The sequence below is a fragment of the Tenrec ecaudatus genome, chromosome 5 (assembly GCF_050624435.1).
Source record: "Tenrec ecaudatus isolate mTenEca1 chromosome 5, mTenEca1.hap1, whole genome shotgun sequence".
NCBI lineage: Eukaryota > Metazoa > Chordata > Mammalia > Afrosoricida > Tenrecidae > Tenrec > Tenrec ecaudatus.
The window spans coordinates 166,908,971-166,922,513 of NC_134534.1; the positions used below are offsets into that span (position 1 = coordinate 166,908,971).

The 13,543-nt window shown below is 42.8% G+C and overlaps 1 protein-coding gene across 1 annotated transcript in view; it reads left to right on the top strand.

The window, feature by feature from the left end:
- The first annotated feature begins 9,243 nt into the window (after window positions 1–9,243).
- Window positions 9,244–13,543, top strand: part of RHEB (Ras homolog, mTORC1 binding) — a 53,661-nt gene continuing 49,361 nt past the window's right edge. Inside the window, exon 1 of the mRNA XM_075550218.1 lies at window positions 9,244–9,620. Coding sequence (XP_075406333.1) covers window positions 9,569–9,620 — 52 coding nt within the window. The 5' untranslated portion in view covers window positions 9,244–9,568. The remainder of the gene's footprint in view (window positions 9,621–13,543) is intronic.

Consider the following 13,543-nt stretch of genomic DNA (forward strand, 5'->3'; position numbering starts at 1 on the left):
AAGTGGAGAGCAAATGTTTTGAGAATGATGAGGGCAATGAATGTACAAATGTGCTTTACACAATTGATGTATGTATGGATTGTGATAAGAGTTGTATGAGCCCCTAATAAAATGATTAAAAAAATAATGTTCAAAAAAGTGTTCTTTATAAAGAAGAAAATAAACTTGTTGAAGGTTAAACCCAAACAATTAAATGTATCTTTGCCTACCCTTGAGGATCAATGTTGCAATTAAATCAACAGTCTGAGTAAAAGTTTCAGAATAAGAAAGGCTAAGAAATAACCACTACAAAAAGTGAAATCTGACAGTGAATTGACCAGTTACCCAATGGTAGTAAATGAGGTATTAAAAATTATAAGGATGATAGGGTGATTTAAAGGAACTTGGTTTATTTAGCAAGTTTCAAAAGATTTTCCAACTAACTGAAATTCTTGTAGGGCCAAAGGAGATACATACCTGCAGAGGAGACGGTAGATCAGGATATCCTTTTAACATTTGAAGCAGATTGGATAATTGTCCAATAACTTTTGTAAGGAATTTAAGTGGATCTGGTATATCTATTTTTGTTTTGGGGGGCTGAGTAGAGCAAGTTCCAAGAATATAGCCCAATGAACAAGCGGCCATCTAGCTCAGAAGCAAAAAAGCCCACATGGAAGAAGCACACCGGCCAGTGCGATCACGAGGTGCCAAGGGACCAGGTATAAAGCATCATGCAAAAAAAAAAAAAGATATATGTGTGTGTATGCATGTGTATATATATATATATATATATATATATATATATATATATATATATATATATACCATATTAAATGAAGGGGGAAGTGCAGAGTGGAGACCCAAGGCCCAGGTGTCGGCCAATGGAGATCCCCTCATAGAGGGGTTTAGGAGAGGAGATGGGTTAATTAGGGTGCGAGGTAATACCGATGAAGAACACAGCTTTCCCCCAGATCCTGGATGCTTCCTCCCACCAACTACCATGATCCGAATTCTACCTTGCAGGGCTGGATAGGACAGAGGTTGTACACTGGTACATATGAGGGCTGGAGACACAGGGAATCCAGGGTGGATGATACCTTCAGGACCAAGGGTGTGAGGGGCGATGCTGGGAGAGTGGAGGGTGAGTGGGTTGGAAAGGGGGAACTGATTACAAGGATCCATATGTGACCTCTTCCCTGGGAGAGGGACAGCAGAGAAGGGGGGGGAGGGGAGACTCCGGATAGGGCAAGATATGACAAAATAACGATGTATAAATTACCAAGGGCACATGAGGGAGGGGGGAGAGGGGAGGGAGGGGAAAAAAAGAGGACCTGATGCAAAGGGCTTAAGTGGAGAGCAAATGCTTTGAGAATGATTGGGGCAGGGAATGTATGGATGTGCTTTATACAATTGATGTATGTATATGTATGGATTGTGATAAGAGTTGTATGAGTCCCTAATGAAATGTAAAAAAAGAAAAATATATATAGCCCAAATATGACCATGGATTTTGTACTTGAACTTTTTCAGTGGCTACTTTCCATCTGTATAGTTGTGTAAACTTTAAAACATTCTGGTAAACTTGAAAAAGTTGGCTCTCTTGCTGAGCTGTAATAAAAATGCCATCTATGTCATGAAATATATTAAACTCTCAACTCACTGCCAGGGAGTCAATGCTGACTCATAGTGAACTTCCACCCCCACCCCAGCATGAGTTTCTGAGACTAACAGTTATGGAAATAGTCTTTCTCCCAAAGAACTGATGGTGGTTTCAATCTGCCAACCCTACAGATCTCAGCCCAACACCTGAAATATAATAGCCTATGGAAAAGCCTTACAAGAAGACATCGAGGTCTGACATACGTGATGCTGAAGTGTAGTAGGGCTGTTTTTCATTCACTGTAGGAAAACTTTCCAGGAGACCTCTGAAAAGGTTTGCTGTTGTTTAGTACAGATACAGAAAAGGCAAAGTGTTCCACATCTTTTTTTTCTCCCCCCCCCCACCCCCATCCACATCTTTTTTTGGACAGTTTTTATTGGCCTTTAATCCACATATCACACAATTCAATAGTTCAATCATGACAAGAAGAGCTGTACAATCATTACCACAATCAATTTTAGAACATTCTTTCCCCCCTGCCCCATGGTTAAATCACTTTTAAATTGAGTTGTATCATCATCATCAGCTCCAGAGAGTGCTCCCTTCTCCTCCCACATACATTGTTTGCTCCCTCTACCCCCTCACCCTCCTTATCTCCCACCCCCCACTCTTGTGGCCTTTATAACCCCATGCATGAGGTCTTATCTCTATGACTCTACTTCTGTGCTTTGAAAACGGGCAGACCCAACAGAAATAGTAAAAGGAAAAAAAAAAGAAGTAGTTAGGATAGAATAATAATACAGAGTAAAAATACAAATAGCAGGTAAGAAAGAACCATAAATATTTAAGAGGTCAGGAAGAAAGTTTTGTCATGGAATAAGCAAGTAATACTTGAACCTAGAAGAATCTCATGGGGCTCTGCTAATGGCGTAATCAGGTTAGGTATTCTGCAGATGGGTTTGGGGCTCTTGCTGTCCTGTTGAAGGCCATTAAGACTCAGCCTTGAGCATCATGCAAAAAAAAAAAAGAATATGTGTGTGTGTATGTGTATATATATAAATATATATATGTACATATATATATTTATATATATACCACATTGAATGAAGGGGGAAGTGCAGAGTGGAGACCCAAGGCCCAAGTGTCGGCCACTGGAGATCCCCTCATAGAGGGGTTTAGGAGAGGAGATGGGTTAATTAGGGTGTGAGGTAGTACCGATGAAGAGCACAGCTTTCGCCCAGATCCTGGATGCTTCCTCCCACCAACTACCATGATCCGAATTCTACCTTGCAGGGCTGGATAGGGCAGAGGTTGTACACTGGTACATATGAGGGCTGGAGGCACAGGGAATCCAGGGTGGATGATACCTTCAGGACCAAGGGTGTGAGGGGCGATGCTGGGAGAGTGGAGGGTGAGTGGGTTGGAAAGGGGGAACTGATTACAGGGATCCACATGTGACGTCCTCCCTGGGAGAGGGACGACAGAGAAGGGGGGGAAGGGAGACTCCGGATGGAGCAAGATATGACAAAATAAGGATGTATAAATTACCAAGGGCACATGAGGGAGGGGGGAGCAGGGAGGGAGGGGAAAAAAAAGAGGACCTGATGCAAAGGGCTTAAGTGGAGAGCAAATGCTTTGAGAATGATTGGGGCGGGGAATGTATGGATGTGCTTTATACAATTGATGTATGTATATGTATGGATTGTGATAAGAGTTGTATGAGTCCCTAATAAAATGTAAAAAATGAAAAGGGAAAAGAAAGAAAAGAAAATGATTAGGGCAAAGAATGTACAGATGTGCTTTATACAATTGATGTATGTATATGTATGGACTGTGATAAGAGTTGTATGAGCCCCTAATAAAACGTTTTAAAAAAAAACATGCATGGTTTGCTCCTATTAGCCCCTTATTAACCTCAGCAAAGTTACTTAACTTGTCTATGATCTTGAGTGTCTCATCTATAAAGTGAATATTATACTTTTTTTCTCAAGGGTTTGACTAAAAAACAAAAGTCAGAGAATATATACACATGTGAATATGAAAGCATATGTGTAAATCCATGGACATGTTAAGTGATCAATAAATGCTGACTTAAAAAAAAAGACTCAGCCTTGAAACGGCTGAGACGTCTCATAACCTATGTGTCAGTGTTTGCTGATTTCTTCTGTGACTTTACGTTTTGAACAGACTGTCAAGGACAAGAAAGTATGCAAGGTCTGGGAAAAACAGGTGGTTTAATTTTCTCAAGGATATCTGGCTTGGCAGAAGATAGAGTTACTATGTGTATCAAATGTGCTTGCTTAACAATGAGATAGTTAACGCCGGGTTGTTTCTGCATGGATATAAGGAGTGTGTAGAATAAACCCAGTTGCTTCAGTCCATCAGACTGTTGCCCTCCCAATACTTTCTCTGCTTTTCCTTAATCCTAACTCCCCCTTTCAGGACTGTTCGACTTGTCCTCCACAGCCTTCTACATATTGGGTGTTCACAATTTAGGCTCTGATACGTTTCCCTTTGTCATATTTGGATTTTGTTATTGTCATTATTGGATCACACACGCTGGTGTGCTTCTTTTGACTTTGCTGACTCCTTGCTTAGATGGCTGCTTGTTTAAATATAAGCCTTTAAGACCTCAGACTACTCCAATTGATAGCCGGGCACCATCCGCTTTCTTCACCACACTTTGCTGTAGCATCCTTGTCTTCAGCAATCATTTCATGAAGGTGAGTATCGAGCAGGGCCATGTTATCAGAACTAATTGTTCTTGGATTGGGACTAGAGTCCAGTGGGGACCCATAATCCATGTACTTGTCCCTGGGACAGGCATGACTCTGGCTTATTTTGGCAGTCGTATTATGACAAATTTTAACCCCATAGGACTAACTACCCCAACAATAACAACAACAAACCAACCAGCAGAAAACAAGAGACAAACACACTAAAGGCAGGGAAACTAGTGCATTCTGCATCTTATGGGTGCAAAGGAACGGTGAAACAGTCTTTTAAGTCTCTTAGGGACCAATCTGTGGGTACAGACGCAGGGCTTGGGAGACCTGATTGTAATGGCCCCATTGGTTAAATGACAGCATTGATAGCATGAAGATCATGAAGAAGTTGCCACCTTCCTGATTTTTCAGATATAGTAAAAGTAGGCATGTCCCAAGAACTAGTTAAGGGCTCTGTAGGTTTTAACATTAATTGTTGGACCAAGTGATGTGTTTGTTTTGGCTTCTCCCCTTTTAGGGGCCACTGCTCAACTCCGATAGAAGTATCAGTAAACCAAGTGAATTTATGGGGAGATATTTGAGCAGTAGCCCCTCCTAAAAATGTGAAACATTAAGAGTTAATCCCCATTGCTGTAACAGATCTCTTCCCCTAAGGAAAAAGGGAGTAGTAATATAAAAGACTGACACATTCCTATTTTCTGTTCTGGTCCAATACATGTTAATATCATACTACACCCTGGAGGAGTGTTAAGCCCACCTACTCCCAACATTGAGAGCTTGGCTGTCTGTTGAGGCCCGTGGGGAAGCCACTAAATGTGGCGATAAGAATGAAATCAGCTCCAGTGTCAACATTTCCCGCGAAAGGAATGCCTTGAATTGTGACCGTGAGTTGTGGTCACTGCTGTGTGATTGGAGCTGCCCCAAATGTGGTTGTTATTCCAGTGGCTTCAAAGCCTAAACCCCTCTCATTTGATTTTGAGCTTTGTTTGTAAAAAAGTGGGAGACTGATTTGAGCAATTCTAGTATCCTTGGGAATGACATGAAGGCCAACCCTTCTTGACATGATCCTATTTCTCCTGGATCCATGACTCCAGGGAGGACTCGATGTCCCTTCAGCGTGGCACTGGAGTGGCCTGATAAAAGCCCAGCAGAATCTTTGAGGTAAAGGACTGTAAACTCCAGTATTCATCAAATATACTTTATCAGTGTCTTTAATAATGACTTCTTCTGAGTAATTAAATCGAACCCAGTGCTTCCGGTTGGGCGGGAAGACAGATCAGCGATCGGCGGCATAGGCGTTGGTCTTTGGTTCCTTCGTTGTGGTCTGGTGGCAAAGGCGGGCGGGGGGGGGGGGGGGGGGGGGCTACCCCTCCTCAAGCTGCCCTCAAGAGGCTGGCCACCTTTGTCAAACTTGGATTGACTTTGATTTTCCCAGTGTTTTCCTTTTCCACAATGGGGGCCATCTTTGGAGGGTAATTTGGAATCTCCCATCTGGTCCTTCTTTGCCTTTCTTTGACGACATTCCCGTGTTGTATGTCCTGACTTCCCGCAATTAGAACAAGCAGTTCTTGTTAGCATGGCAGCAGAGGTTTGAGCCAAGTGTGTGGTAGTGCCTGCATGTTGACAGGTCTTCAGGTAAGCCCCGCATCTGGGGCAGTAGCTCGATTGCTGCTAAAGCTGCTGGACAAGCATTTGCATTTTCGTAACACGCCCTGGCTTCATTACTAGTTACTTGTCTTTCTAATGCCATTTGAAGGCAGTTTATAAAGTCAGCCTAGGATTCAGAAGGGCCTTGCTGAATGGATGAAAAGGACCCTTGAGCAGTTCCTCCAGTTGGAATTCTTCTCCAAGACTGCAAGGCAAGGTTGGAACACTGTGCAAGCCGTTGACAGTTGGTTCCTGCTTGAGCAGCGGCTCAAAATGGCCAACTCCTTGGATCATGTCTAAAGTAACAGTAACTCCACTGGCTAAACTATGGAGAGATTCCCAGAGCACAGATCCTGGAATTCCATATGCCTGACAGTAGACTCAGCAGGGTGAACTAAGGTTAGCAATCACGTGGAGTTGTGTCAGAACTATGTCCTAAGGTCTTAGTCATGCCTATACTAAAAGGACGATGCATTCCATTTTCTCTAATACTCTTTTTTAATTCTTTGAATACAGAAAAGGGAAGGGGTTTATGGACACGTTGTCCCTCTTGAATGACTTTAGAGAAGGCAGAGGCTAGAATAGCATCAGGATCTCCTAGTTTTAAGCTTTCTGACAGATATTGTTGAACTAAAGAGGATTGTGGTAACTGTGGCAGACTTGGGGTTAGAGGTAGAGGTGGGCTAGGAAATGGAATTTAAAGAGCATTATTTTCTGAAGGATGCAGGAAAGATAAGTCCTTTTGTGGTAGTTATATAATCATTTGTCAATTTGAAAGGATTGAGTGAAGGGGAGGAGTCTAGTCTGTCAATCAGGCTATATCCAATAAGGCCTTTTTGTGGGTCTTCTGCTGAGGGTTCTGGGAACTCCTGCATTCCTCCTTGGAGGTGGGAGACACTTTCTCCCTTGGCTCAGTCCCTACTAGACATTCTCATTGACAAGCCACATGGAGACTGGCTAATGTCAGCTAGAGCCTCGGAGATGGAGAAGCCACATGGAAACCCCTGCCAGCACTGAGATGCTTACAATGCCCCTGGATCCACAAGACTTCCCACCCACTGGCCTGTGATCTTCCTGCATTAGGTGTCATTGTGTCATTGCATGTGTTGTTAGTATGAAGAGGACTTTATATATTGGTATCAGACATATAGGCTAATATCGGACTTATGGACTTGATCTGGGTAGGGATGCTTTCTTATGTTCAATTACTCTTTATATAAAGCTCTTTGTTATACATATATGAGTGTCTATGAATTTATTTTGCTAGTCTACCCAGACTAACACACGCCTTCTTCTTCTCTGGTTCAAATTTCATAAAGGGAGGTTTCTTTTTTTTTTCTTTTTAAAGCTTTATATTTGGTTATTGTTTTTTTGTTTTTTACAAAACAACCTTATTATCTTCAAAGTATTCACCACTACACTTAATACATTTTTCAAATCAGCAATTTCATTCTTTTTTTTAAACAATTTATTGGGGCTCATACAATTCTTATCACAGTTCATACATATACATACATCAATTGTATAAAGTACATCTGTACAGTCTTTGCCCTAATCATTTTTTTCTCCTCTTTTCTTTTTTTACATTTTATTAGGAACTCATACAAATCTTATCACCATCCATACATATACATACATCAATTGTATAAAGCACATCCATACATTCCCTGCCCCAATCATTCTCAAGGCATTTGCTCTCCACTTAAGCCAAAGGGAGGTTTCATAAGAACCTTTTCTTTCTGATCTATAATTCCTGGTGAGTCAAGAAAATCTAAGGGAATTAAAGCAGTTCAAATAAAACTCTGAGCAGTAACTGGCACAGGAATAGGCTGTTCTTGATGAAACTTTAAAGATTTTATGTTCCCAGAATTCAATATTTACTGTTTCCTCATCTGGGAACCAAGGAGCAGTCAGAAGCAGCTAATACAGTACTTCTTCATACTCTGTACAGTGGGCAGCTTTAAGGAACTGATGGAGGGTCTTTAACCAAATCCTTTCAGACTTTAATTCTTGCCTCATGCTATAAATCACTAGGGGGGAAAAACCCACCCAAACTTATGACCACCACGTCGATGCTGACTCATAGTTACTCTGTAGGACAGGATTGAACAGTCCCAGTGAATTTCTGAGACTGTAACTCTTTTCAAGAGTGGAGAGCCCTACTTTTTTCTGAGGATCGGCTGGTGGCTTCAAACTGCTCATCCTGCAGTTAACAGCCCAACGCATAAGCACTACACACACCACCAGGGCTCTTGATTTGAGGATCCTTGAGTATAATTTATGATTGCATCTCCCAAGACTGCTTGTCTTTAAGAGTCCTTTGATGAGCCAACACCCTTCCTGAGAAGTGGCCTCCATCCAGGGCCTGCTCTACTTCCCTTTTTGGGAGCACTCAGTGCATCGCCATGTCTATTGTGTCACACACAAAACTCTGGCCTTTAAAAAGTAACAGGTGCCCTGGTGGCACAAGCCTGTAGCTGGAAGCCACCAGCTGCTCGTGGGAGAGATGTGCCAGCCTGCTTCCCTGAAGATTACAGCCTTAAAAACACTATCGAGTAGTTCTATAAACAGCCGCTATGAGTCTCAATTAACCTATTATCATTGAGGCTTTGAGGTTGACTTTTGAAACAGGGTTACTATTTTTTGTAAGTGGGCTCTGTCTCGCAAGTAGTCGAATTGCAACCAGGGTGATGGCAATGCACAGTGGAATGCAATTGCTAACATTCTTGTTGTGGTTCTTCCAATCTGGATGACGCTGAAGTCACCACCTACATCCTCAAACGGCGGCAAAATCGCAATTGTTGATGAAGACAGAAAATAAAAACAGCCGAGGGAGAACCATTTCTTAATCCAAGAGGCCGTGTGGCAGCAGCCTGTGCCACGTGTCTTAAGGTCTTACAGAGGGTTCTCTGCGCGCGTAGGCAGGTAACGCGTTCCCGCCAGCCGACCGCCTTCGGGCCCGCCTCCGCCGCTTCTGGCCAATCACCGCGGAGCTGCTTTTCTTAACTTTCAAAAGCCTTCCAACCTAGCTGGCGCCCAACGGGCAGTGCCCCGTTCGCAGCTCGCATTTATTTTTAGCTCCAAGGCGGTAGGCTTCCGGGCCAAGCCTTAGCTCCGCCTTCCGCCCCTCCTCCCCGCCGTGCCCAATAGCAGAGGGAGTTTCTGGCGCGTCATCGTCCGGAGGCGGGGCGAGAGCCGTCCAATCAGCGCCCGGGGAGAGCTGGCGTAATGAGTAAGCGGCGGAAGACGCTGGGAGGGTCGTGACGCAGCGAGTTTAAGTGGTGACTTTTCCGGGGCAAACTCTACGTCTTTTTTTTTTCCCCTTGAAAGTAAAACGCACCCTTCACGCAACCGACCATCTTTTTCGGAGGGGCGGGCCGGGAGCGGCGCCTTGACAGCGGCCGCGGGGGCCGGCGAGGGTCACGTGTGCGCGGGGCGGGGCGCTCCGTCGGTTCCGGGCTGTTGGTGAGGGCCCGGCGGGGGAGAGCGCGAGAGCCGCCGCCGCCGCGCCCTGTGTGCGGCTCCGCACCGCCGCCCACAGCCCACGCAGCACGAGCCGCCGCCGCCGCCGCCGCCGCGGGGGGTGAGGTGCGCGCCGGGCCGGCAGGCCGCGAAGATGCCGCAGTCCAAGTCCCGGAAGATCGCCATCCTGGGCTACCGGTCCGTGGGTGAGTGCCGCCGGGCGGGGCGCCTCTCGGGCCTGTGGGGCCTGCCAAGTTTGGCGCCGGCGCCGCCATGGGCCGGCGGGCCGCGCCACCCGTTTCCTAACCGGGCGGCCCGCGGCGCCCACCATTTTGAGCGGAGGTGGTGGCGCCGGGGCGCGGGCGGCGGACAGGTGGCTGGCTGCCCGAGAGGGCCGAGAGCTGTCTGCGGGGGTCCGCAAATGAAGGAGGGTCTGCAGGGGGTGCTGGGCAAGAAGGAGAGCGACGCTTTTCTGGTGCAAGTCTAAGGCGGTGGTAGGCTCCCCCCCCCCTTTCCCCTTGCTTTCCTGTGCCAGACCGTTGGAAGGGACTCTCAGGAGGAAGAATTCGCACCTGTCTCTCCAACCTTTAAGCTGCAAGCTATCTCCATATTTCCTAGCAGTATTTCCAAAAGGGTTTTTGGAATTTTCGCAAACAGTATCTTCTTTCGGTGGCCAAGATCGGGCTTCTAAAGAAAGCTAGAGGCGTAGGGGAATTTGACGACTGAGGGTAAGTTTCCTACCGAAGAAACCTAAAAGATCTCTCATAAGAGAGAGCCTCGTCAGAATCCTCAGTGTCAACGACAAAAATATGATGATCGAGAAACCTCCCGGTTTGGGGTGTCCTATATTTTTCGAGAAAAAAAAATAGGTCAGGTACGTGTAACCAGGCTGTTGAAGTGATTGGAAAAGTTTTTTCGTTTTTCCCAAAGCTTGTATCAACACCGTCAGTAGTTCCTAGCGATTGCTTTTCTGCAGACTAGAAGTCTGTGGTGGGGTGGGGGAATAGGCAGGGTTTCAGAAAAGGAAGTTTTCTATCCTGCTAGAAGACGGTTGAAAGTAATTGTGCTTCTGATTATTGCCTAGGACAACTAGCGACCTAGAGAAATTACGTTTGGTTCCTTTTGTTTCTCAGAAAAATAGAGTTTGAAGTCTAGTGACTGCCAAGAAGCATTAACAATAACTGCAATAGGAACGCATGTAACTTTAACTTCCTGCTCATTGGATGAATTCAGTTCTACTTCCTCACCCCATTTTTTCCATTCCAAGTTCCAGTGTCTGCGCTCTTTGACCAAGATTAGCTACAGTATGCTTACTCATCCTCTTATCTCTTTATATCTGAGTGCTTAGAAAAGGGGGTGGGGGCAGAATCATAAGAATGGGTGAGGAATCAGTTGTGCCAAGAGTCATAGGGTGACTTGTATAATAAATTCCCAAATCATAAATATGTATGGGAGAAAGATAACCTCACAGCTGCAGCCATCCCTTGAATCAAATTAAAGCCATTCACTCAAACAAAAATATGGAAACAGGGTTCCAACCTAAATTACACAGCTCTGGCCACTTTCTCCCTGTTCTTTCCTCTTAGCTTGTAAAGAGTGGAACTGTGTCATATCTTTTTTTTTTTTTTTAAGAAAGATTTTTTCCTTATTGAGAGCATACATGGTAAAACATAGTTTCCAACTTTACAATTTGATGATACTGATTACATCCTTGCAGCTGTACAACCATTTGCCCCCTCATGAACAAATTAATGACCCCATAAAGTCAATGTAACCTTTCGTGTATATATTGTAAATTTGATCCCGCATATACTGGTGGCAAAATAGCTTCCTGCACAGGCAGATGAGCTAACTTTAAGATGAATTCGGGGGATATTTTTGAGTGAAAAAGAAAGATTTTAATATTCCAGGTAACTGAGTAGATACCTCTTTGATATAATACCAAACTTGACAAATGGTAGTTTCACCAATACCTTTTTTATTAAAATTGAAATATTTTAATGTGTACTATTGAAATATTAAAATAATGTAATATTTACTATTACATAAAATACATTGGACCCTCACTTAAAATGGATTTTTAGTAACATTTGGACGATGTTGTTCACCAAGTAATGCAGTACACATTGCTTCTAAATGTTGGCATGTGACATTCAAAAAGTTCATGTGTGATATCACTATCTCAACTGAAGAGAAGCTGGTGGCAGGAGAGTGTTCCCTATAATGCTGATTTCTGCATAGTACTTTACATTTTGTCATGTCAGTGAACACTGCCAGTTATTTACTTGAAGTAACAGGCAGTTTGATAACATGTCTGCCAAATGACTATGTTTAAATAGCCACCTGTCTGATGCTCATTCTCTCAACAAAAATGGTCTGTGAATAGAGTAGGTAGGCCAGCTCACAGCTCAATTGCACACGTGTTTTCTGCAATTAAACTATTTTGGGGTCTGCAGCAAAGCACAGTGATAACCCCTCCCAATTTGTCACATAGGCTACTAAAATGATGTGTACTCTAAGAGCAAGACTCAATAAAATTAATGATTTTTTGACCTCTGACTACATTCCTAAGATTCTAAGTACTTTGATTTTGTTGATAGCCCAATTGTAATTTTAATGCTGTTTAATTTCCATAAATATATTTAGCTTTCCCAGTTCTTTTTGTTACTGATTTTAGCTTTATTCTATTATGGTCAGATAAGATACTTTCAGGTTTCAGTTTTTTAAAACTTACTGAAATTTACTTTGTGTCTAAAAATAGTCTCCAGCAAACATGTGCATTGAAATAGTGTGTACATTGCTACTGTTGAGTGGTGTGTGCTGTGTGCTACATCTGTTAAGTCCAAATGGTTAATATCATTCAGGTCTTGTTTCTTTATTTCTTTTTTTTTTTTTAGTTTTAACAATTTATTAGGGGCTCATACAATTCTTATCACAGTTCATACATATACATACATCAATTGTATAAAGCACATCTGTACAGTCTTTGCCCTAATCATTTTTTTCTCCTCTTTTCTTTTTTTACATTTTATTAGGGACTCATACAACTCTTATCACCATCCATACATATACATACATCAATTGTATAAAGCACATCCATCTTTATTTCCTTTTAAAACTGTTCCATCCATCATTAAAAGGAGGTGCATATACTGTCCTGTCTCATAATAAATTTTCACTTAAAACTCATTGTCTTATATTAGCATTGCAACTCCTGATTGCTTTGTATTACTGCTTGCTATGTCAATTATCTCTACCACCACTTTAATCTATTTATGTACCTGTGCTTAAGGTGTCAAGTAGACGCATCGTATTTGTAGTCCAGTCTACCACAGTTTCTTTACTAGAATATTCAATCCATGTATATTCACTGCAATTTATTGTCCATGAGGAATTTACTTAAAGCAGTTTGTTAAACATTCCCAGTACCCTTTTTTTGGTGAGATTGATGGCTTCTTTGTTCTCCACCTTCAAAGCTGAGTTCTTTTCAGGAATATATTTTTTCCTTTGTTGTTACTATTTTTTGCATAATTTTTGTTACCAAATCATTTACCGTATATACTTGAGTATAGCTGACCCAAGTATCTGCCAAGGCACCTAATTTTACCACAAAAACTGCGTTAAAAATGTGCTGGAAAACTTGGCTTCTGCTCGAGTACATACGGTGGATTCCCTTTAACACCTGAGTTTTCTTATCTATACCAGTCATCTCCATTTTCTTTTAATGTTATTGTCAATTACAATTGTGTAGCCACAATCCCCCATCTTCGTGTAATTTTATTTTCTTACATGTATTCAGGTGGTTGTTTAGTGTCTACACTTTGGATTGTTGGGCTGGATCATGCATTCTTTCTAGAGAACTCCCTTTAGTATTTCTTCCAGGGCTAGTCTGGTGGTTACAAATTCCCGTAATTTCTGTTTATCTGGGAAAATACTAATTTGACCCTCACTTTTCAATGATAGTTTTGTTGGGTAAATTATTTATGCATAATAGTTATTTTCTTTCAAGGCTTTGTATCTGTAACCCCATTGTCTTCCTGACTGCATAGCCACCGGTGAGAAATAAGCATTAAATCTTCGTGATGCTCTTCGGGAAGTGGCATGCCCCTCAGAAGTCCCATCTTTGTAC